Source organism: Anguilla rostrata, chromosome 8 (genome assembly GCF_018555375.3).
Source record: "Anguilla rostrata isolate EN2019 chromosome 8, ASM1855537v3, whole genome shotgun sequence".
Lineage (NCBI taxonomy): Eukaryota > Metazoa > Chordata > Actinopteri > Anguilliformes > Anguillidae > Anguilla > Anguilla rostrata.
The window spans coordinates 6,320,843-6,346,110 of NC_057940.1; the positions used below are offsets into that span (position 1 = coordinate 6,320,843).

Genomic DNA, 25,268 nt, shown 5'->3' on the forward strand with positions numbered 1-25,268 from the left:
CTGTGAATGCATGGCGGAATTATTGGAATGGTTCTTGCGGTGCAGTCTTTTATGTGGGCGAGCAAAGCGTTGAAGTTCCAGGTCGGTTACGGTCGAGAATGTTCCGGAACATTCAGGTTTCCCGGTTGCCCCCGGCATCACCGTTGCGGATGTCAGAACTTACGAACACAAAGCCGCAGATTCCAATTCGCTGGTGAGGGCATGCTAACCTGTTTCAGTAAGAGAGTCCATCTAAATAAATGTACAAAATCTGGTACAACCCAACCTGGAAACAAGGAAATAAATAACGACAGCTTAAATAATGTTGGTGAATAAATGTTGGATGCTGGTCTGATACATCTGGTCAAAGCAGGTCTGGCAGAGTCAGTATAATCTTCATTTTGTCTTTTTTTTTGGGATGTGTACTGAAAGGGTCACTGACCATCAGCTGGAGCACAGAGGAGACTCAGAGAGGGGTCATGGTTCAGAGGTCATGGTTCAGAGGTTATGGTTCCCTCGTCTCACAGGACCGAACAGCTCAGATCAGGAGTGTGTGGTGACATCAACTGGTCTCATCTCTCTTGTACAGACACACACACACACACACACACCACACATGCACACACACACACACACACACACACACACCCCGCCCCACACCCCCACACACACACACTACACACCCACCCACACACAAACACACACACACCCCCCACCCCACCCACTCCCCCACACACACACACACACACACACACACCCACATGCACACACACACACACACACACACCCACATGCACACACCCACACCACCCCACACACACACCACCACCCACCACCACACACACACACACACACCACCCCACCACACCCACACACACACACACACACACCCCCCACCACCACACAACACACACCCCCCCACACCCCCACCCACACACACACACACACACACACACCCCACCCACTCCCCACACACACACACACACACACCACACACTCCCACCACACCCCACCATCCTCTACACACACACACACTCTCTCTCTCTCAGGCCAGGATGTCGCTGCGCTTGCTGCGCCACACCACCAGGGTGATCATGAGCAGTGTGAGCAGCACGGGCACGGCGATGAGGGCGGCGAGCGTGTCGTCGGGCGGGTCCACCAGGGCCGCGTGGGCCGCCGTGCAGTTGGAGAAGAACCGCCGGTGCACGTGGACGATGTAGCCCTCCACCTGCGGGTTAGGCCAGTAGCAGCCCATGAGCACCGCCTTGGTCTCCGTGCAGGCGGAGAAGTAGTTGTACTCCCTGTGTGATTGAATGGAGAGAGAGAGAGAGAGAGAGAGAGGGGGGAGAGAGAAAGAGAGAAAGAGAGAGAGAGAGAGAGGGGGGAGAGAGAAAGAGAGAAGAGAGAGAGAGAGGGGGAGAGCGAGAGAGAGAGAGAGAGGGGAGAGAGAGAGAGAGAGAGAGAGAGAAAGAGGGAGGGAGAGAGAGATAGAGTTTTTACCCATCCTTCATTTCTGCAGTCAATACACCAATGACATTACATAAATTACATTACATAAACAATAAAACAAAATTCAAATATCAAAAAAATAACATGAAAAACACAAGCCTACCACAGAAAAATCAGATTGAATTCCCTCGTCCTATTCCATGTGCAAACAGTGCTTCATTTCCCTCCACTGAAACATGAAACACCCTTAAGACACCACACACTTCGAAACACATTCAAACTCTCATTACTTTGTGATACTGAAACATCTGCTAACACTCTGAGAGAGAGATAGAGAGAGAGAGGGAGAGAAAGAGATTATTTATCCTGAAGATATATTCTAAAAAGCATAGCAAAAGAACCGTGATGGTTTTACTGAATGTCCTCTCCATTATTCCAAAGTTTTTTTTTTTCCCCAACATCAGCAGTTTCCATTAAACTCTTCAGCAGACTCATATGACCTTTGAAACGGGGCCATTACAAGCTTTTCCCATTAGCATTTAGCCAATGACAAGCCTCAAAGCAAGGCAAGACAATCCTGACACATTCCAATTAACACAAGTCAGACAATAAACCAGCGGCTTGCTGACAAATAGTCTTCATTTCATCTTTCACTTTCCACATACGTTAGCGAGAGTTCGGTTCCTTCGCATCCACCGCTTCTGCTGAACATTCACTCCCCCGGCCCCAAGTTTGTCTAATCAGACGAGGCCCAATATCTGTGTTTCCCTGCAGCTGTCAATCAGCGGTACTGCAGCCACAGGACGAGGTTACTGTGACACACACCACTGATTCCCAGAGGGCTCTGTAATGCAGTCCAGTGTTAACTCAACTCTACTAGAGTGCACATAAGTCCAACTGGGACTGTATGTACTAGATAAGAGTTGATTTAACACTGTGACACTTTACTGTTCGCCGTCAGTGCCAATGCTAATATTGTTTTCAGAACACTGAATGCGTTTACATTCTAGGAAATAACTCTAGGGCACCATATTCCACAAGACTGTAGTAAAGAAGTCGAGAGATGGTTACTTCACTCAGGAAATCTCTGGTGGCCTTATGTTTTTTTTGGGGGGTTTTTTTGGCTTTAAGTTAAAGAAAACCCCCCCCTTATCCCCGACAGACTGCCAAATTAACTGTCGTTCGCCTTCTTATTATTCCTGGCCTAGTCCCAAAGACTTTTGCGTTAAAAAAAGTGCTTCACAGAACTGACGCAAAAAAAAAAAACACTGTTGAATCACAGGAATGTTACAGAATCCTGGGAAAGGGAGCGCAGCCTTTCGAAACCCCCATTTCAAATTTACAGCCGAGAATTTCATCATCATCATCATCATCATCATCATCAAAAAAAAAAAAACTAAAAAAAAAACTTCATACTGCCCTGGGAATCTCCATTACGGGCTCTCCACACAGGGACAGGTGCTTAGCGCTCAGAGGAAACTTCAAGGGTTAATTGCAGCCTGCTTAGCCGGTGTTCAAACCTCAGGTTTTTAAAAACCCCCCAGACCACATAATTGTATTACGACTGGAGAGCGTAATCCTTATTTCACAGATTCGGTCAGCGGTTCTGCGGTTCCAGGGGTTTAAATGCGAGGTTTAATATCCAGCTAAGCAACGCCGCATTTGACCCCCGAACGCCCAGCGCTTGGACGTCATGTACACGGGCTCAAACTACTCTCGCTTAAAATTTACGGCATCCCACAAATCACGCGCGTGTTTATATTTCTCAAGCCAAAATTGATTACTGCTTATCAATCAGCGATGCCAAAGATTCATGTAAATTGCTTTGCTTGGGACAGCGCCAAAGATAACACCCCCCCCCCAGATAAAAATAAAAACTGGTTTAAAATGTTCCCTTGCTCCCCCCCCCCCACCCACCACGGAACTTTCGGTACTGTGATCCCATCTGTTTCTGTAACCTCCGCTTTCGCCCCATCTGAATAAAAGTAAAACAAATAATAACAATAATAACAATAATAATAATAATAATAATACATGAAAGGAACAGACTGTCCGTTTTCCTCTCTTTAAAAAAACAAAAAGAAAAAAACAATGTTCCCTTGAAGTCGTCATAAATTAGTTTGCTCCTTGTCTGGCCTCCGGGCTCTGTCACTCCCTCTTACGCTCACACATCAGTCCAGGGAGAGTGCGCTCCAGCCTCGTTTCTCATATGGGAACTCGGGCTCTGGGCCCTTGAGGACGGATTGCTCTCCGGCAGGGAGGGCAGATGGGTCAGGCCGTTGCATTCCTCAGTAAAGCGTTCGTTTAAAACAAGAGCCAGAGTCCGCCCTGGCAGTCGTCCTACTGGGCTCCGCGGGGCTAGCTCCGCAGTTTCATTGTGGAATCTGATTTGTCCAATTGCTCTGTTGAGCGTGAAATGCTAACACGCTGAATCCTGCCCCACCGCAGTAGATCATAGGGGCGATATAGCTCAGGAGGTGAGACCGATTGTCTGGCAGTCGGAGGGTTGCCGGTTCAAACCCCGCCCTGGGCATGTCGAAGTGTCCTTGAGCAAGACACCTAACCCCTAACCTCTAACTGCTCTGGCGAATGAGAGGCATCAATTGTAAAGCGCTTTGGATAAAAGCGCTATATAAATGCAGTCTATTTACCATTTACCATCATAGAGGGGGGCAGTGTAGCATTATGGGTAAGGAGCTGGTCTTGTAACCTAAAAGGCATTGGTTTGATTCTCAGGTAGGACACTGCCATTGTACCATTAAGCAAGGTACTTAACCCGCATTGCTTCAGCATAGCACATATAAACGGATGCAATGTAAATGCTGTGTAAAAGTTGTGTAAGTCGTCACTCTGCTTCTGCTGAACGCCTGTAATGTAATCCCTTCTTTGGCACAAAGACAAACTGCAGGGACTGGACTGTTCAGGAACTTGGGCACTTGCAGGGTGATAATCCACAAACAGGGTTATGTGACACATAAAATGTGTGCGGAGTTTGGTGGGGCCCGCAAGAGATTGAACCCCCCCAACCCCAATCTTCATTAATTTGCAGAGCCCGTACTGAAGCAGCGATTGGCTGCTGCTATCTGTGAGCTGCCAGACGAAATCAATACAACAGAAAGTCCATTCGAAGAAAGCTTAGAACTGGGGTCATGGAATAATCCACTTTATTTAGACGGAGACCAGGGCTCTCTAATACTAATATTAAATGTAGCTCAAGAATGAGGAAAGATTTTGGGAGGACATTCTTCAGAGGACAATGACCCCAGAGAGTGATTCCATTAGGAGGAGATGAAAGTGGCATTATCTATTTTCCAGTTTGGCAGAAATTAGAAAAACAATAATGCATTTCATTTAATGAGATTTACAATAAATCTACCTTTTCAAATTCAGGGGGGAAAAAACAAATTGACTAAATTAAAAATGGTGCAGATGATCCTTTTTCACATACATTTTTAACGACCGCAATTCTGCAACGAAGCATACAAATATGTCTGCACTTTCATGTTTCGCAGCCAAACAAAAACAAGCTCACTCCATGTTGCAAACTGCAACGCCGAGCCGGAGGAGTCGTTCTTGCGCAATGACGCGTCGGCGTCGGCGACGGCGGGCGAATCCCCCACCTCCCCGAAGGAAAAAGGCATTCGCCGGGCTGTCGGCCACGATTGGTACCGCCCACGATCGGGAGTTTCAAAAAAACCGGCCCGCAGGCTGCTTCGTCACCGAGAAATCCGGAATCTTCCGGCCGGCCCCCGTCGTCAAGATTAATTTGATTAGCACAACGCACGGTTCTCCTTGGTCGTCCGTCAGATTTTCTAAAACGTGGCCCTTGGGCATTGTCGGCCCATGAAGAGCGTTGTGCAATCGCAAGATTGCAGTATGCTTCTGTAGTGAACTTTTCCTTGTATTATAGAATAAGCTAAGAAAGAAAAGAAAAAAACCCTTGAAATTGGGAGTGGTTGTGATATACGAATAAACAGAAGGCAATATTTCAAAGCTCCGCGTTTCATCATTTGCCTTGGGCCTTTAATCCAAAGCAATATTACTTTCACAAGCGCATTTTTCACTCCACCCACTGCTCTCAATTTAAATTCATAAACCAGCACAAGCTGGAAGTTACTTTAAAAAGTTCCCCGGAAACATTAATCATTTGGTAAGTATTGCAGACGCGCAGATTGCAGACTGTAGACACGAAGTGTCTAATTGGATGCACAACGCCAACACTAAAGAAAAAGGGACCTTAAAAAGCCAATTTGTAAACGATGTTTGGAACATGAAACCAAGCACTTTCTCTCATTTTAATGAAGCCTCTGAAGAACAGGTTTTCTGAAATGTTAGTGTTATAGAACTCCATTGCTTTCAATTTGCCAGCAGCGATTGTGACATCAGCATTAGAATGTTCCGTTTAAGAGCATTCTGATCACACATTTGCGATCTCACACCTTATAAAGGGTTAAGAGACAGGAGGGTTGTAAAGGAACAGCAGGGACTGTGACAGCTTTGGTGTCGCTCCAGTTGACTAAACACAGGGGCCAATGTAGCCCAAAGCCACAAACTGAGGAAAGTCAAGATGGCACCCCCTCTGCCATCCTCCCCCCTCCCCTCTCCCCCTCCTGTCCCCCCCATCATGTGATGTCATAGACTTCTCCGCGACAGCTTGTAAACACGGGGTGACACATTTGGTTTTTTTTGGGTTTTTTTTTATTTTAAATCTTTTTACGCCAGGCCATAGTAACGCTCTCCTCTGTTCCTCCTGTGCGGTTCCAGGTAAGAATTAAAAATTTAGACTGTGTGTTGGTTACGATCTTACAAATACAAACACCTGGGGTTTCTCTCCTGTCATGCAGCATCATACGTTCCTATCCAAATCCATATCCTCTGAAGACCTGGAAGGTCATTTTTGTCCTCTGTAGGGGGCAAGAGCATCCGGTCTTAATATCAAGAGCCAAATATTCAGCTATGCTGAAACATACACTACAAGAAACACTCAATAAAATTTTTTTTTTGAAAATTGTACAAAGGATGTCTACACTCTCCTGAATTGGCAGCATTGTTTTTGTGCATATGAACATCTGTGGTTGCAGACGATTGGCCATTCCAAATTGGGGTGGGGATTGCATATACTCTCCCACACACTGGGCCCCAAATTACAAAAAAATTAAAAATCAAAAATTAAAATCCTTAAACTTTTTTTCTTCTGGGTCTGAGGAGGATACACATTTGCTAAAGATTTAAAATGGTCACTGTTAAATCAACTCTAACTGAGTTCACCTGAGTCCACTGGGGTTCAAATGTGGGCTCCTACTCTCCCAGAGTTCATTGTAAATCAGACTTGATTTAAAACTGAACTTTTTGCTCTGTATACATAAAGCATGCATGGTTATTTGGAAATCGCTGGTTCTTCGTCTTTGCCGAAAGATATTTTGGCATGTTTTGTTTCTCACGGACGAAATAAAAAAAGAGATAGTTTATGAAGCGATTAATATCTTTTTAAATAAAGAAAGTTATGTTTTATAGTAACGTAAATTCCCACTTGACATTATCTGAAAAATCCAATACATACCACATTGAATAAGAGAAACCTCTACACAGCAAGGGAGGTGTGAAATTCAACAGAAACACAGATAAACTGGGAAAAAAACTATGTTCCAAGAAATGTAATGCATTTGTGTGGTTTTCTACCAACACATATTTGTTCAAAATATATGTGCCGCATGAGCACAGCTCTACGGATACAGCTTATGAAATTCCTAATTACTGCAACAGAAGATATCGCTCATATGAGTTTTCATATAGATTTCTTTTCGATGCATATATTTATTTAATGTATGCTCCTTATTTCACTGCTACCTGTATTAGAACTAATATTAATCATACCTGAGTACTATGCCAATAATCTGAACACATCTCATTTGCAGGAGTAGTGGATGTTTCTCTACACATGCGTAACCGAAAGGTCATAGGTTTGATTCCTGGGTAGGAACTGCTGTTGTACCCTTGAGCAAGGTATTTAACCTGAATTGCTTCTGTATATATTCAGCTGCAATGTAAATCCTATGTTTTAAAAAATCCTGTGTAAGTCGCTCTGGATAAGAGCGTCTGCTAAATGCCTGTAATGTAATGTTTCTCTACACCAATACATTTCTGCACTGTCTAATACTTCTGGTGTTCAGGTCCAATTGACAGACTTGTTATTTGCACTTGGTGTACTTTGCTATGATAGCTTTATGGCTACACAGCTGGGATGCAGTAATCCCAGTTCATAGTGCACACTCATTTGATTTTCCAACCATGAAAGAGTCACATTCGTCCTCAGGAGGTTGTCTGCGCCGGTTGTTAAATATCCAGTGAAGTGGTTCTGTCTCTGTGGTTTTGAATCGTGCAGCGCGCGCGGAAAACTCTCGCAGTAGGGACCGTTCAGAATAGCGTGGGGGATTCCGTTAAAAGACAAGAAATACCATGTGGTACAGTATCGAAACGCAGTTCTGTAATTGTTCTTTTTAAGTACTCCGTGGGCAACGGAACAGTTGCCGATTTATTTAACTCTACCGCGATAGTGGAATACGTTATCTTTGGTTTTGGTGGAAAGGGGCAAGGGGAGTCTTTACCTGATGAAGTGCGTGAGGTTGCACCAGTTCCGCGGATCGATCAGCGCCATGTCGCCCTTGAAATCATCCGCGCACTTCTCCATCTCGCCCAGCAGAGCCGACTCGTTGCACCGGTCAGCTGGAGCCCTCGCCGGGTCCTCTATCTTCATGTTCTCTGTGGCTGGTTTAGGCAACAAAAATAAATACATAAATAAATAAATAAATAAATAAAGTACTTTTTTAAATGCCTTATGTGGAGAAAACGCATAAATTGTCTATAGCAGTGTCAAGATCAGAATGCTTGTCACTGAATGAACTCAGCCTAAAGTACAGTCCAAACAGAATTCATACAGTGCATAGTAACAAAAACACAATTTCATAATTTTATTAAATAGTAGAATGGAACATAAGAGGTACACAAAAACATGACTATAATGCAATGAAGAAAATGTAATGTGTTCAGTATTACTGCAATACTATTTCTGGCTGAAATTTGTGTTGGACAAATAACTATTGTAAAATGGTATAATATTGTTAAGAAAAAAAAGAAGTTTTAGAAACATCTGATACTTGATAAAACTACATTACAAAGAGGATCTATGCAGCTGAGACTGACAGCTTATTTTATAATGCTTACCTGACAACCCACTTGTCATCACAGTAGTAACTGAAAAGAAAGAGTACAGAATCAGCCTGTAATTAACATTAAAGAGTACAGAATCAACCTGTAATCAACATTAAAGAGTACAGAATCAATCTATAATAAACATTAAATAGTACAGAATTAGTCTGAAATCAACATTAAAGCCGCTGTGTTTGAGGTTTAATGCACACAATGTAGTTGCACGATAACTATTACCTAGTAACTATTTTTCTGTAATAGATTGATTCAATGATTCTTTAAAATGAATTTCTGAGAATGAATCTTGGTATTGAGATTGGTACAGAGTAGGGTATGAGTTGCCAAGAAGAGATTATCATTTTCATTGTAACTGAATTACAGAATGTTAAATCTGTATTGGGATCAAACATACTGCTAACACGCATTTCCCCATCTAAAATATGCACGTCTGTGACATACAGGCTAATGCCTTTAAAAAGCAAGGGCATCATACTGTAGAGTTGTGATTCTGTATATTTACAGATTGATTTCATTATCAGCATCCTTTTTTTCTGAGTGGACAAAAAAAACACACAGCACATACTGTAATATGCTGTGTCTAGGGGATATCTATAAACCAGGCCATCTTGTGGATTTTTTTACTCCAACCCTAACAAAGCACATCTCATTCGACAGCTAGGGATCTCGCTGAGCTGCTAATTAATAGAACCAGGTGTAAAATGAGGGTTGAAATGAAAACCTGCAGTTTGGTAGATCTCCAGTAACAGGGCTGGGCAGCCCTGCTGTAAACAGACAAACAGCTTATTGATAGGCCTACTATACTGTGTGCACAGAGGGTAAATATACATTCAGCTCAGGAAGGTTTGTGTGAACAGCACCCCATAGGGGTCACAGTGTTCCAGGGGTGTGATTGGTATGGGAAGGGGGGGGGGGGGGTGATTGGTGTGGAAGGGTGAAGGCGATTATAAATGGGAGTGACTGCAGTGGAGCATGACAGTGTTGACCTAGCATGCCTGGGAGTGTGTGAGCAGGGTACAGAATATTTGGCTGTGAGGGTGAGGGTGGTGCAGGAGATGTGTTGAGAGGATGGGGGGGGGGGGAGGTTAGTTTGACTGGCAGTGGAATGTTGGTGGTCAGAACGGTTGGGATTGGGAATGCTCTGGACTGCAGGGAATGACCTGAGCCACAGCTCACAATCTATCACAGCTGGCCAATCTCCCCCCTCCTCTGTCTGCATTAACCCTTTTGAAGGGGGTAGGATTTATTTATTTTTTTGTTTGGAACGTTTTTCAAAATTCTGAGTCAGGGTTCTAGAGCTCCACTGCTTTCGCTTTCAATCACCAGCTGTGATTGTTACGTCAGAATTAGAACGTTCAACTACGAGCATTCTAATCACATATCCGACACCTTGAAGGGTTAACGAAGTAATTTTTTAAAGTTAATTCCCACTAATATTGACACCATTATGCATAGCGGATGTGCAGCGTACGCTACCTTATGGAAGCCCAGGCTGGTGGAGCGCTTATACCAGCCGTGGACTGGCACGGAAAGGCTGGTATAACAGCTCTAATCCAGTGTTTCTCAACCCTGGTCCTGGGGACCCACTGCCCTGCATGTTTTAGATGTTCCCCAGCTCCAACACACCTGATTGAAATGAATGGGTCGTCATCAAGCTCTGCAGAAGCCTGATAATGACCCATTCATTTGAATGAGGTGTGTTGGAGCAGGGAGACATCTAAAACATGCAGGGCAGTGGGTCCCCAGGACCAGGGTTGAGAAACACTGCTCTAATCCACAGGCACGGGCTCCAAACGGAAGCAGGAGTCGCACCGCGACCCGCGATGCTCCTGGTGCAAATCAGCCATTACGAGGTCTGACAGGTGTCTTTGTGCAGCAGCGGGAATAATAACGTCACCCCCAATATCGTCACTGCGCCGGCCGGTGGGCAGACGTGGGCTGGGGTTCGTTTTTTTTTCAACGATTCTGATTCGTTTTCAACAGCGCACGGTGGCGGTGGTGGGAGGGGCTAGGGGTGCGTGTTGCTTGGCCCAGCCCAGCGGCCAATGAGAAAGCTTTCAAATCTCCTTCCTGGTACTCTGATGAAAATGCGTCTTTCCCATTCTTCCAACGCTGGCAGCACTTTAAGCCAAGAGAGGGCGTTTTCCACGAATACAAAAACTAGCCAGACTAGCCAGGGTGTCAAAATCAAACATAGGAAATGCACAATCCCAAAACAAGACAGCCAGTTCTACGCCCTGGAGGACCAGCCGCTACTGTGACGCGCTAAATATAGTAGCATCCTGTGTCAGGATGCGGGGCCGTTCAAAGCAGAATCCCCTGTTATCCTGCAGCTCCATAAGGTTCAAACGCTTCTGCCTTGACGCTCCGTTGGGAAGAGGCTGGGAATATAGATGGTTTCCCAGAATTCCCAGAGATCCCCCCCCCCCCCCCTCCCCGATCATCCCTGTCTGATGAAGGGCGTTGATGGCATCTGTAATTTCAGCTTTTAATGAATTTGAATTTTTTTTTAAGAAATGCATTTTGTATTTTGCATTAATAAGAATAATAAATAAGTTTTATTTTTAAAAACTGAACTCCTGGAAGCTGGCAGTACATAAGCAGATGTATGCTATTTTATCTTTTTTTTTTTTTTACCTATATTTAACCAGCCAGATCGGCTGAGGTTCAATTTGTCTTCACATTGAAAACCTGAGAAATAAAATTGCACAGGGAATGCATGCGATTGTGCAGCCAGTCTGATGTAGGGGATGTTTAGGCAGCCACATGTACAGAGCCAGGTTGTGGGAAAAGGGCCACAAGATCGTTTATGACCACAGAGAGTCGGGAACTGTTTAAGATCTCACCTGAAGTACAGCACCCTCTGCAGCACAGTGCTGACACCTCAGTACCATGGCAGCGGGTTTAATGGGGTCTGAGGGGAACCTGAGCCGCTGCTGTCCCACTGTCCCTTCTCCCCTGTGATCATGGGGGTGTGAACGTTCTGTGGTGCATCATGGCCTTGAACTTTGACCCTTTGATGAATACGTTTTTCTTTTTTTTTTTCAAAATTCTAAGTCAGTGTTCTAGAATTCCATTGCCCTAAGTTACCAGTGGTGATTGTGACATCAGCATTAGAATGCTCAGTTAAGAACATTCTGATCACATGTTTGTGATCTCACACCCTTAGGCCTGATTTAAAGGGTTAATAAAGGGTTAATTTCACAACACTGTGAAATGTCAGTGTTCTGCTGCCGTTAAAGACCTGTAGCGCTTCTGCTGGGTCAGCGGTCAACCAGTGAGTGACTACAGCCTCGGTCAAGACTAAGGAGAGGGGACACAAAACCTAAAAAAAAGTGCAATACGTTCATAAGTATTTTTTGTCGGGCATTAATTGGATGAGAAAACTCAATCAAAATTGTTATTATTGCTTTGAAGACAAATTCATGTTCTTGCACAGTACAGGCTCTAGTGAAACTCATAAATTTAATAACCAGGATTAATCTCCAGTAAACTGCCTTCATTAAGCTTGCTGTTATTCTAGATTTGCAATTAGGCCACAGATCTCAAATGGGGTTTGAAGAATAAAAATAAGTAAGATCAGGCCACTGGGTAAGTGAGTGTCCAGCAGCCCAGCAGGCAAGCATGCAATTCATCACATTGAGACATGCTGTTTTTCCAACCATAACATGTACAGTAACAATGCAAAAATCAACCTGGTCCCCTTAGAAACCGACAGGCACCTAGAGTGATCTATGTCGAAGTCTGATGTGATTGTTATGCAATGTAATGTAATTGTATACAATAATGCATTAGTGCACATTTACATTACACTAATGCACTTTTGTGTACATTTTCATTACATTAAGAGGACACTAGGCAGTTGCATACGCTTGGAATTAAAACATTTGCTTTTGCAAGCGAGTTGACTTATGTGTTCCTTCTTCATGGCTTCTACTTTGGCTTAGTTCTAATACATTTCATAGCACTCAAGTGCATTAACAACGGAGTAAATTAATAATAACAGATTGTGTCCTTACCAATGAATGATGTGAACCACATGGGCTGTAGATCAACTCAGTGTCATGGTCAAGATATTAGCAATCCATAAACGATTCAACGGTTAAGTATATACTGTACAATATCCCTTTCACAAACTATGGCCCACTTCTGCTCTGACAGAAAAATGTGTCACATTACAATTATATAAACTGTAGCATTAAAACTGCATTGCACAAATACAATTTTTCACATAATTAGCTCAAGATACTCTTTAAAACATGCCAATGAGCAACTGAGAAAACACATGACATAGATGCAATGGGGTCCATCCATCCATCCATCCATCCATCTGTAGCCTGTAAGAATTCTCTACTCGTCTCTGATTCACCAGCTTGCAAATATGTATATTCATCCACCTATCATTCATTCATTCATTTATTCATTCACTCACTCACTCAAGAATAAAATGGAGCAAATGTGGGAGGGGTGGTTGATTGACGCATTATAAGGTGTTTGAAAGATTTGTTTGATTGTTACAGGCCAGATATGCTTTTTTACATATTTTATTGTTACTGGCTAGATTTGCTTTTATAATTTTCCTGGCATGAATAGCGCAGACAGAATTATATCCCTGTGTTTTAACGGTTGAAACTTGCAATATTTATATTTGATCTGATTTACTGGATGTAAAAAAAACATCCAGTGCAATTAAGCTTATAACAATAATTGCCACGTAATTCAGAATGAAAAGCCAAGTTGTGATAAATGACCTGTTTACATCATTACAATGTTCTAAACTGCATTTGCCTAATGCACATCACACATAAGAAACACTATTATTTATTTATGTGGGATAGCATACAATTAGAACAGAGATTTGGCATGTAATAGGCTGCCTGACAGATAAACAAGTCTTCTGAAAGCTCAAAGATGCCTCATCTATCTGACAACACCAATTTTCTTTAACGTAACTCTTTAATACTCTTATGACTAATTTTGGACAAACAGTGAGATATTCTGCACCTTCATACTCACAATGCCAATGACGGTTTTCAATAGCCAAGACTGATTTAACATTTTCCTTCTCCCTTGACCTAAATTTTCCAGTTTGTCAGTTCCAATGTGTGTGCAGATCATTCCAGCCAAGAGAAAACAATTAAGGTGACAACGTGTTATCCCTCGAATCGAATGTCGTCAGTCGGACCGAAAATTAGCTCACTCGGTCTGGCAAATTTGTAGGCGGGCCGTCTGTGTGTTGCAAATGAAAACCTCACCCTGAAAACTGCTGGGCTCTAATGAAGCTTGGCTTCACTTAATTTCACATTACGCTGCGGGAGTCATCTAACAAAGCGCTCACAGCATTAAAAGTTTATGGAAATATTAATCACAAAAAATGACTCTGAAGAGATGCTGGTGAACTTCTCGTCTTCTCGTGGTGGAAGAGAAGTGAAAAAAATATTTTTTGGGCAAAAGCATTTCCATGCGAAAAGCACTCAATCTTATTTCACAGTGCTCGTACCCCAGAGCAAGACACTGGACCTGCGTAACTTCAGTATGTACATCCACCTGAGAAAAGTCAATTTCTTTGGCTGGTCAAAACAGTGCGGGGTGGCCGTTGCAACCTTGAGCAAGGTACTTAACCTGCATTGCTTCAGTACATATCCAGCTGTACAAATGGATGCAATGTAAACGCTTTGTAGAAAGGCGTGTAAGTCGCTCTGGATAAGAGCGTCTCTTAAAAATGCCTGCAATGTAATGTATTGGATGGTATGCTGCGTTGTGGCCTAATATTTGTAAGTCAGCCCTTCATAAGAATGTCGGAAGCCGCAGGGTCAACCGGCCTTTGTTTTCACCTTAATATCCGCGATCCGGTTCAGACCCAAGAAACCAGGTGAGGGGAGTTACCTGAGTAATCGACTGCTCTAATCGATCAAATAAGTGTCGAGTAACAACACAAACCAGCAGACCCTGCAGCTCTCCAGGACCAGGAATGAAGATCAGTGATGTAATGTAATGTATATCAGTTGTAATACTGAATGGCTGTCTCATTATTCAAACCATCTTTGACTAAACTGGCATCTACACGGCATTAAACTCTGAATGCTGATTGGCTGTGAAGGCCAGCAGGGCTAACAGCAGCATATATACTGATTGTGGACGTCGTCTCTTCTGAAGGTATGGACACATTTTTCTATGTGAAGGGCAGAAGGTGTCTGGGGCAAAATCAATCATGGCATCGCCAGAGCCGCCAGCGGGCCGTTATGATGATGTCACTGGCATGGAAAGCAATTCGGAGCAATGAGCCGGAAAAAATAAAAAATAAAAATCCAATCTGTACGGTTACCGCTGTCAGGTTCGCTGACGGCCAGCACCCCACTTCGCTAAATGAAGTGTATCAATTCATCTTTCTATTTCCAGACAGTAGCCTGTCGACAAACAAAACTAGACAAAAAAAAAAAGAAACGGGAACTCTTAGCCTCACCGGGGAGAGCAGCCTTTTCCATTTTAAACAGACACCCTGAAAGCTCGGCTTGGCAGTCAGGAGGAATTCGGCTAGCCAGCAAACAGTAAACAATGGGAGCTCGCTTTCTACGTCAAAAGACAAGATTATGTGATCAGACTGCATGATCTGTTTTGAACAGCATACGCAAAATTGATCCACAAATGTAAATGTGATTTTATATAAACACTTCTATGCATATGAATTAAATGAAAACGTAATTTTTGAAAACATATTTAGGATACTAGGCTACTTGAATGCTGGACTATAATAATAATAATAATAATAATAATAATAATAATAATCATCATCATCATAATCATTATTATTATTACTATTATTATAAATACATTTTTATTTGTTAAACATACGCTAAATACGCTAAATAAAGGTGATAGCATACAGTTAAGAGCAGAAATGAAAAAGGCATTGAGGAGACGGGTTTTTGGATGGGAGTTAATTGCAGAGGTTCGTATGGCTGAGACATCCTCGGGCAGTGAGCTCCACAGGGCAGGACATGCGAGCGCTAAAGAAAGCCGGGTGACCTTTTCTTTACGAATCGGCCGTCAAAGAAGACTGGGGATTATTCAACAGATTTCGTTAATTCTAATGAGCTGGCCATAGAATACTTTAAAAGTATCACACAAGGTTAATGCAATTAATATCAGTTTTATATCGTACTAGTGGCCAGTTGAACAATGGCCAGATCGGAGTGAAAAGCGTCCTTTTTTGTGTTTAATTAACTGCGGTTGTGTTTAATTAACTGTCTCGCAGTGGCTTTCTGTACCAGCTGCAGACGCAGAGATGAGCCAATACAAGGCCAATTAGGCAAAAACTAGTGAAAAGCCTTGCAGTTGTCTTTTCCTGCAGATAATGCTGCCTCAGTGACTTTAACCGAACCCGCAAATTATGATAGTGCAGTGTTTCGTAAGGGGCAATGAGAGGGAAGAAAAACATGCTTTTTTTTAAAGGCTAGGAAAGGTATCAAAAGTTGCAGCAAGTTTTTTTAATTTGAGATTTAGGCTGCTATGACTGTTTGATGAGTGTTTCCTTTCAATTAGCAGCCAGTTAGCAGCACCCTGAGAACAACCGATGATTTAAATGAATCACTCGAGCTGAAATTCACCCAGCAGACACTGCAGTCCCCTCAGGACTGGAGTATCACACCCGTGCTATAGAGTGTGGTGAGTGAGTCCCTTTTTATTTAAATAATGGGAATTATCTGCATGATGAAAAACTACGTGTTTTTTTTCTGACCTGGAAAAGGGTCGACGTATTCCAGAAATACCTGCAGATGCTGCAGCCCTCCAAGTCTTGAGTCTCTAGTACCACTGCTCTATGGTATGGCAGCATCTAAATTTTATGTATGAATAGTAGCCTATAAATACTTCATTTTTATCAATAAAGGTCAATAATGAACTGTGTGAATATACACTCCCTCCACCATCAACATTAAATCAGCAAACCAGCAGCCACCAATGCATTTTTTATTATTACCAACTAAACAGAATCACTGCAAGACTGCATTCTGTTTAACCCATTACCCCTTTAAGGGGTCGCTAAGATCACAAATATGTGATTAGAATGTTCTTAACTGAACATTCTAATGCTGATGTCACAATCACTGCGGGTGATTGACAGCAATGGAGTTCTAGAACACTGATTTAGACCGTTGAAAAAAAAGCACTTGGATAAACCTACTCTTCAGAGGGCTAATAAACAAATCGCCATGCTGTGACTGTTAATTAACTGTGGCATGAAGCTGTTTCTCCTCCTCTGTGTCCCCCTCTCCCCCCCCTCCCCTCTCTCTCTCTCCATAAAAACAGCTGTTCAAAAAGAGGGGGGTGGGATTCTGAACAGACCAGGCTACGTGGGGCATCTGTCCTTGGATGCACCACGAGGAAAAGGAAGAAAATCCCACAGGAATCGGCCTCTACAGCTGGAAAGGCTTTACTCCCTCTCCTCCTTATTGTCTGGTGACAGCACAGGCAGCCTTAGTCAATCCAGGCGGGTGAAGCAAACTTACATCATAATACACATTCACACATGAGCAGAAGGCCTGATCACGCTCGTATGTTGACAAGTGCACACGAGTCTGAATCGCAAGAGGTCTCGTGATCGCACTGAGATTTTGAGACCCACAGACTGGTTGATGCTGGCCAAACTTTCAGGAAGGCACATTTACACCAGCAAAAATCTCAGGGAAAAAAAAGCGAGAGAACAGCAACAATAGCTGTTAAGCAAAGTCAAATCTATTACAAATCTATATTGTTAAGATAAAGCTTCTATTGGCCAGTGTGATGTGGTAAACAAATTCAGTTATGGGTATCCTTCGAGCAGTCCGTAGGCGGTCGAGAACAACCCGCATAACATATCAAGTATCCAAAAATATCTGCCACATTTCTTTGCCAAAATGATACCCAGTTCAATGATTACACTGCTCTGTGTTCCATAATCTCAGTGTGATGACTTAGCTATTGTGCCTAAGGCCCTCTGTGGGTATAAATAAATCTCTTTAAATGGCCATTTCCTTATAAATATTGCCAACCAGTCACGTAGGGTTTTTAACGAGGGAATTCACAATGTGCCAGACGATGTTTGGTTTCCACATTGCCACATTTCCACATAGCTAATCAGGCATCGTATCAACCACACCTCTCCTACAAGCGTAAGCACAGGGTGTGGGAAAGGAAACAAGAGTATGGAGGAAGTCTTGATACTGATGTGAGGTAGAACAAAAAGAAAAAGAAAAAAACAGAAAAAAAACAGCTCCACACTGACCTTGCCAGTCATAATCGACAAATGAGAATCTAGGCTGCTGCTGGTAAGTTCAATCCAACCGCAGCGCTCTCTGATATTAGCGACGAAAACAGCGCCACTGGAGGTCTCTGTAGCCAGCGTGGAGTCTCCGCACTTGCTAAAAATGAAGTTCAAGCACCTGCTGAGCAAATAGGGCTTAAGCCTCATGTGTCCAAGCTTCAGCGGGCAGACAACGACGACAGAATCATCGATCAAACTGGCGCTCGTTTGAAAGAGCGCGGTTAGCGCGTTCAGTGGTCCTGGGGCACCGCGAGTGACGCCGGCGTTTTTTGACGCTCCGCTTTACGCGCAGCTGGGCGTAGACTAAACGAAACAATGGGATGATTCTGACGCCGCTGTGGAGACAATCCGGACTCTTCCTCACGCCGGACGCTCCCTGCGAGGAGGAGGGTGACTCAGGGAGGGAGGACAGCGGTCTGTTTGTTTTTGTTTGTTTCTTCCTCCAGACACCCCCCCCCCCCCCCCCCGGTCCCCACGTCCCCTCGGTTATCCCTCAGGGAAGAAGGCAGGGGGGTTGAGAAAATGGCGCCTCTCCTTCGCGGGTGTCATGGCGGGCCCCTGCTGTGCTCTGTCCTCATTTGACTTCTCTGAGATTTATTAGGTTTCTTTTGTTTTTCTTTTAGAGAAATAGGCCGTTTGTCACTTTCATCTGACCACATACTTAATAATAATAATAAGAGTGACACTTGTGTGTTTTCATGTAGATTCAAGTGTCTAGTCTGTGTATAGACTGTATGTGTTCATATTATGCTGTATGTGCATGTATTCATTTGTGGATGTACAGACAGAAATATGATATTCATATGTGAGTCATCTCACACTGACTTCTCCTTGGAGATTTATTTGGGTTTTTTTGTGTGTTTTTTTAGAGAAATAGGCCTTTTGTCACTTTCACCTGACTACACACTTAATAATAATAAGAGTGGCACTTGTGTGTTTTCATGTGTACACAAGTGTATATTCATTAGATTACATTTATTTGGCAGACGATTTTATCCAAAGTGAGGTACAATTTGTGCACACTGAAGATCATTAGAGCAACTACAAAACACAGGTTTGATAAGGTACAATACTCATCATGTAACAGTTATTCATAGCCATAAACATGTTAAGCCTAGTTCACACAGTAAGCATAGGCTAGGGTAGAGAGTAATGTCAAGTCAAACTAGGAGGCATAACAACAAGCTACAGCATCAAGATAACAATATGCAATATAAGTGCTGGATGGAGGTACATGTAACATGAAAGTGGCACAGGAGGTACATCTGTAACATGAAAGTGTATATACTGTATGTGTTCATATGCTGTACGTGCATGTATGAATTTGTGGATGTGCACAGACAATGAACATGATTCATATATGAGTGATATCACTGATATCCACATGTGAATGTATATCTGTGTGCAAACAGACAGTACTGTATAAGCATGCGCGTGTGTCTATGTTCTAGCTGTCCATTCGTGCTAGTGTGCATGTGTGTGCCTCCACGCATGCTGAAACATTTTTAAACTCTACAATTTTAAACAGGCTTTTCCAACGCCTCCGAGGACCAGCGGTGCTGACGCGCGTTTTTGTGACTCACGGCGCGATTCGTGAAACATTTGGAGCGAGCAGCGCAGAGCTCGTTAAGTCGTAGCGTGCTGCTAATTGACCTGGTATGCTTGAAATGCGTTCCGTGCCTCGAATTTAGTCAAGGCCAGAGACGGCATCGGCGAGAGAAAAAAAGCACGAGCGCAGAGCTGTCGTGTAGCACGCAGGCGGGACGCAGGCCTCCTCGTGTTTTTTTTTTCCAGTTATTTATTTATTTATTCATTCATTTATTCATACCGTCATTACACCACCCGATGGCTTTCGCTCACCCGACGGTAGCAGCTAAAATGAGACTTCAGCTTAGTTGCTTCACGGCTGAGAAAAAAAAACACCGGTGACCCACTAGGGGGCGACCTTCCCACTGGATCGCCTAGGAAACTCCAGTCCAATGATGGGGACACTGTGCTATAGGCAATTCTGTTCCTGGATGACCGGGGCTTAGAAAAGTTTTTGGTTGCTTCTGGTTACCCTGGTTTAGTTAGCTAATTGGCCAGATACACCAACGCCTGTTCACGTGCAGAATTATACCACAGTAGAGCCCTTCACATAACAGATGTGGGCAACGAGGGGACGTATCTGTTTCTAGTTTCAATGCCATCTTCTGGCCGTAATGACTCAATTAGCCCTTCACATTTGCACCATCTGGCATTTTAGCTGCATTTCCCGATAAGCAGCATGAATGAGAGCCGAGTTCTTGTGTGTGTCCTACAGGAAATATTTCACTCTGATCTAGTCGACAAGTGGGGCAGCGTTGGCGTGCACAGCCAATCATCTCATTTTAGCCTGGGTAATTGGCAGAAACAACAAAAAAACTGCACGAACACCGGGCCCCCCCTCCAGGACTGGAATTGCCCACTTCTGCCGTACAGGGACACAAGAGCAGTTTTCAAGTCTCGCTTAATGAGGCTGTGAAAAAATATGGATGAAATGTCATAAATGGAAGGGTTGATTAAGAGTGCAGGCTGCCGTGATCTCTAGAGAAAGAAGTGTCACTCCACAGCACCGGTGCTATAGGAGGGGCACCTTTGGAATGATTACTTCAAATAAAAGGGGTGTACCCCGATGTCCTGGTTTAGTTACTGGTCTGGCCATGTGACGATGCCTAGATTAAGTGGATAAATAAACTGCTTCCTTGTCCACCTGAACCAGTGCATATTAAAATTTCTGGTACAAGATGGCCACTGTGAATCCGTCAACCATGGGCCACAGAACAGCTCAAGGCAAAAGGTGGTTTAAGACGGCCAACAGATAGTAATTAAACATGCATCTCCATCTGCTTCAGCTGACAAACCAATATTCTTAAACTGTGTGTCCAATCACGCAATCCGTATCAAAAAGTGCACACCAGTTTCACAACATCTGGGAATATGCTATTTCACAGAAGGGATTCCCGATTTCATCCTTTAACCAGAAAGTTGAATCCAATTCCAGCTCTTCCAGTAACGTGAATTAAAGTCTCATTTTAACAGAAGATAATCGGAGAATGGAAGAGGCTGTTATAAGGCTGTTATACCAATACGCTGCAGGCCATCTGAAACCAGTCAACTGTGATGTCACTGGATGTCTCTACTCCGACCCTAACCCCCCCCCCCCCCTTTGCTTTTGCAGTTAGAGGTAGAGATCTCTCCTTTCTATGCTTCGCTTCCACAGACAAGAAATATTACAAGACATGCTCGGTTGGGCAGGGAAGTGAATGATATTTTGTTCATTCGTTTACCTTCTAAGCAAGAGATTCACATCAGCGATGCCTCACTTTATCACAATCATAACTGCAAAGTGCTGAGAAGCAATTGAGATACTCACTCTAAAGGGAACCTTGGGGACTGACTTCTTTCTCTATTCAAACCCTTTAAGGTGTGAGATCACAAATATGTGATAAGAATGTTCTCAGCTGAGCATTCTAATGCTGATGTAACAATTATCGCTACTGGTAACTGAAAGGAATGGAGTTCTAGAACACTGACTTAGAGTTTTGAAAAGACATTCGAACAACCCCCCTCCACCCCCATTTTGTGTGTCCCATGATGTGTGTTCTGACATGCCCATAAGCACATCTTCATGCCTTTCCCCTTCAAGTTATATGTTCTGTAAATCATTTATAAAGCTGGATTTTTTTCCCCTGCAGCAGTGGCCAGTCTAGTGCTTGAGCCCAGCTCTCCCACAGAGGGAGCAGTGAGTATGCGCTTCAAACAGACATGTACAGGAAGTGTTTGTGTTATTGACTTTACTTACTGACCCCTCTCAACTGCATTTTCACAGGGGGGGATGGGTATTTTGCTGTGTTGCCATAGTAAACTCCTGATGGGGGGTGGGGTGGTGTTATATTGTCCATCCTCCTCTCTGTATTTTTCTTTTATATCCACAGCTTTTCCCTAACCCCCTATCTCACTCCCACCAGTGGGGCAGCTGCCCCATTTCCCGAGTCACCCCAAAGCCTGCCGCCTGCCCCCTGCCTACCCCCCGCTCCACCCTGCCACCTGACCCCAGGACCGCCACCTCCGCATGCTTCACACAACCCGCCCCTAAGTGATCAGATGCTTGCCCTGACCGTGTTTATTTAGCTTGTTCCTGTGAACCCGTATCCTAAGCTGACCAGAGGAGGATGGAGTCCCCCCTGTTGCATGGATACTCACATCTGGCCCTTATATCGAAATCCGGCCCTGGTCTTCCTTCCTTCCCAGGTGATTATCTGTACAATGAGTGCTACTGCTTGGCCAGTCTATCTTCACACCTGACTCCCAGGTAAAGGGAGGGTGGAAAACCAGCAGCTCTCGGCCCTTGGAAGACTGTGATTTCAGAAACAGAGCCCTTCTGAGACCTCCCAAGGTTTCTTCCTACAGACCAGCCAGGATACCCCTGCTAGCCAAAATACCCCTGCCTTTACCTTGCAACTGTTACCCCTGCTATATAAACAAAATATGACTGACTGACTGATTGATTGATGATCAATTGATCAATCATGGTCAAATGCTGATGGAAAACTCTTGCTTCTTTTTCAAATAACTTCAATAGCTATACCTTATCCTTACGTATATCTCTATAGCCTACCCCTTCAGGTACATGAGTACATACATACTGTAGTCCCTAAAATTGACACATATAGTCAGATATGTCGCTTTGGCTGACGTTAAACTCGCCATATTTTGCTTGACAGGAATTATTAAAACACAACAAACGTTAGGTTCCACATTTACGTGAAATGTGCGCCCCTTATAATCGGAACGTTGTAATCAGAAAATTACCGTTTGTGCCGCTATTGTTTTTGAGATGTTAAACGTTAGCTGTATTTTAGGAGCTGTTGTTTTCCACCCCAAGCAAATCTGATTTGCTTCGAAGTGGACTCTATCGTTCGGTATCGGGTTGTGCTGACTAGTGTCGTTAAAACGTACATTTGTTTTTATTTCAATTATTCAGATATCAAGCAGTAGGCTACTTTTCAGACACGTCGTTCTCCACTCCGTCATCGTCCGGATCTCCCCAAACTGGTCTCTTTCGATTGTGCGGGAGATAAATCTCTTGTAAAGACTCCTGCCTCTTTTCCATAAAGGCACATTATTCGCTTATCCCAAGAGAGCTCCGAGCAGCAGCACAGCGCTCTTTCCGAGAATCCGGCACCTACTTCGCACTTCTTAGGCTATCTATTATCTTCTGAGAAGACTTGAGTTGTGCAGCCCAGTTGCTCTAAATTGCGCGACCAACAGAAGGGTATTTTTTCCCCCCACATCAAATTGATGTGACTCGCACCATTTATTGTAAAATGGTAATGGTAACACCGTGTCATGCCTTAAATGTAACATTTAAGACATATTAACATTTTACTGACGCCTACGTTATTTGCATGATTATGAATGACACATGATTTAATGCACTTACAACGTTTAAAGCGCTATTTAAAGTAACCTACTTCTAGATACTGCTGCGTGCTCCGTTTTCAACACACACGCACGCACACACACACACACACACACACACACACACACACATATATATAAATATATATATATATATATATATATATATATATATATATATAGCCTATGTATATATGCACTCATTCATTCGCCGCTTCTACCTTGATTCGTGGATGCCCAATCGAAACGAACATCATATAAAAAACGATATACTTCTAAAACTCGTTCGTACAGTACATATAAGCAATAAGGGGTGAATATAAAGGTAACTCATATTCAATCAGATTTTTTACCACTTCATTACGAATTGCTTCAGTGGCTAAATATTGAGCTATAGGTTACAATACTGAAAGGAAGTTAACCGGCATTAAGTATTCTGTATGTTATTGGGTCTGAATGAACAACCCAGAAACACTTTTGCTGAGAGTGATTTTACATTCATCGGGCGGTTTCTTATAATAATAATAATAATAATAATAATAATAATTACACGTTGTTGTTTTAACCTCACATGTACAAAATATATAAGAATGTTTTACTTACTTAAGATGCCCACGATGAACAGTTTGGACACAAGGAGAGCATTTTCATCCATAACGATTTGCCACGATTTGGCACTCATGCGCTGCGCTTACAATGTTGTTTCAGCTGGACAATAAATGTCTGTAGTAAAACATTATTAATTCCAAACGTCAGCCACTCCTTTATATTCCAGCTGTGGCATCGCAATCATATGCCCCTTTCCAGACGCTGATCACGAACCGATATAACCCGTTGCGCGCGGACCACAGCGGTACCCCTGGCTATCCCCCAACGAAGGAATTTCAACTGGAGATGCTGAGAATTCGCAAAATGCCTGAACGCGCGCTTTCCTCCACGCAGATGAGGTCGTCTCTCTCTCTCTCTCTCTCTCGCTCTCTCCCTCTCTCTCTCTCTCACGCGCAGAACTGAAAGAGGAAATCTCACACCTTTGTAGAACACTCCAAAGCACGTCAAATCTATTTGTATATTAAACCTATTCAATGTTTATTATGAAGAGTCTTGCGTATGTGCACATGGAACAACCAGGGGATTTTGGACCCCAAGAGAAGATCGCAAATTGGGCCCTACCACCCCAGAACATCCTATGTCACGGTTTACTGAAGCATGGACTAATAATTTGTGGTAGCAAGGCAAACAGTCGTCACGCTATCTGTTAACAAAAAAAAAAAAATCTAACTCTAATAACTGCGTCAGTATTTAGCCATTTAAGAACTGCAGACGACACCTGGTTGTGGATATTTTTTTTTTAAAGATTGAAAGATTGCATTCGGGAAGTAGCGGAGAATAAATTATCGATAGGGAATAAAAATAATGAATTATGGGGAGACGTCTTAAAAGGGGCCAATATAAGTTGGAGAAGAATACTTTTTGGGAATAAAATCCTATGCATCTGGTAACATTGCATGCATGCACAATGAACCGTTTCCAAAAAAGACAGCATTTGCAGTGCTGCTACAATTTAGCTGAGACAAAAGATGAGTTAATTTCTCCAAACTGTACATGTTTAACTCACACAAATGTACATATAAACTATAAAAAAATATGCCCAAACTGTGTACCGACCACCCAGCAGTTGAATCTATTCAGTGAAAGAAAACAGTTTACAGACAACTCTTATCTTATGTGTATACGCACTTCTACCATTTGTTTAGCAGCGTTATCAGTACATGGTTTTGCTTTTATATATTATATATAATATATTAATATATATATATTATTATTATTATTATTATTTTACCACATTTTACCATTTGTTATTTGTTTTTCAACG

General features: G+C 43.1%; 1 protein-coding gene across 1 annotated transcript; it reads right to left on the bottom strand.

Annotated features, from left to right (window-relative positions):
• Positions 1 to 982: 982 nt before the first annotated feature.
• Positions 983 to 24,503, bottom strand: LOC135260672 (receptor activity-modifying protein 3-like). Its single transcript, XM_064346104.1, has 4 exons — positions 23,999 to 24,503; positions 8,650 to 8,679; positions 8,034 to 8,193; positions 983 to 1,280 (listed from the first exon to the last, which is right to left on the bottom strand). Exons 1-4 carry the CDS (start codon positions 24,075 to 24,077, stop codon positions 1,025 to 1,027), a joined length of 525 nt encoding a protein of 174 aa, XP_064202174.1. The 5' UTR covers positions 24,078 to 24,503; the 3' UTR covers positions 983 to 1,024.
• Between the last annotated feature and the right edge of the window lie 765 nt (positions 24,504 to 25,268).

Excerpts from the sequence above, each read along its gene's own strand:
- LOC135260672 (XM_064346104.1), bottom strand. The coding sequence starts at position 24,077 with ATGAGTGCCAAATCGTGGCAAATCGTTATGGATGAAAATGCTCTCCTT. Across the intron at positions 8,194-8,649 it reads GATGACAAGTGGGTTGTCAG|CCACAGAGAACATGAAGATA; the intron begins GTAAGCATTATA and ends TGCCTAAACCAG. Across the intron at positions 1,281-8,033 it reads AACCTCACGCACTTCATCAG|GGAGTACAACTACTTCTCCG; the intron begins GTAAAGACTCCC and ends TCAATCACACAG.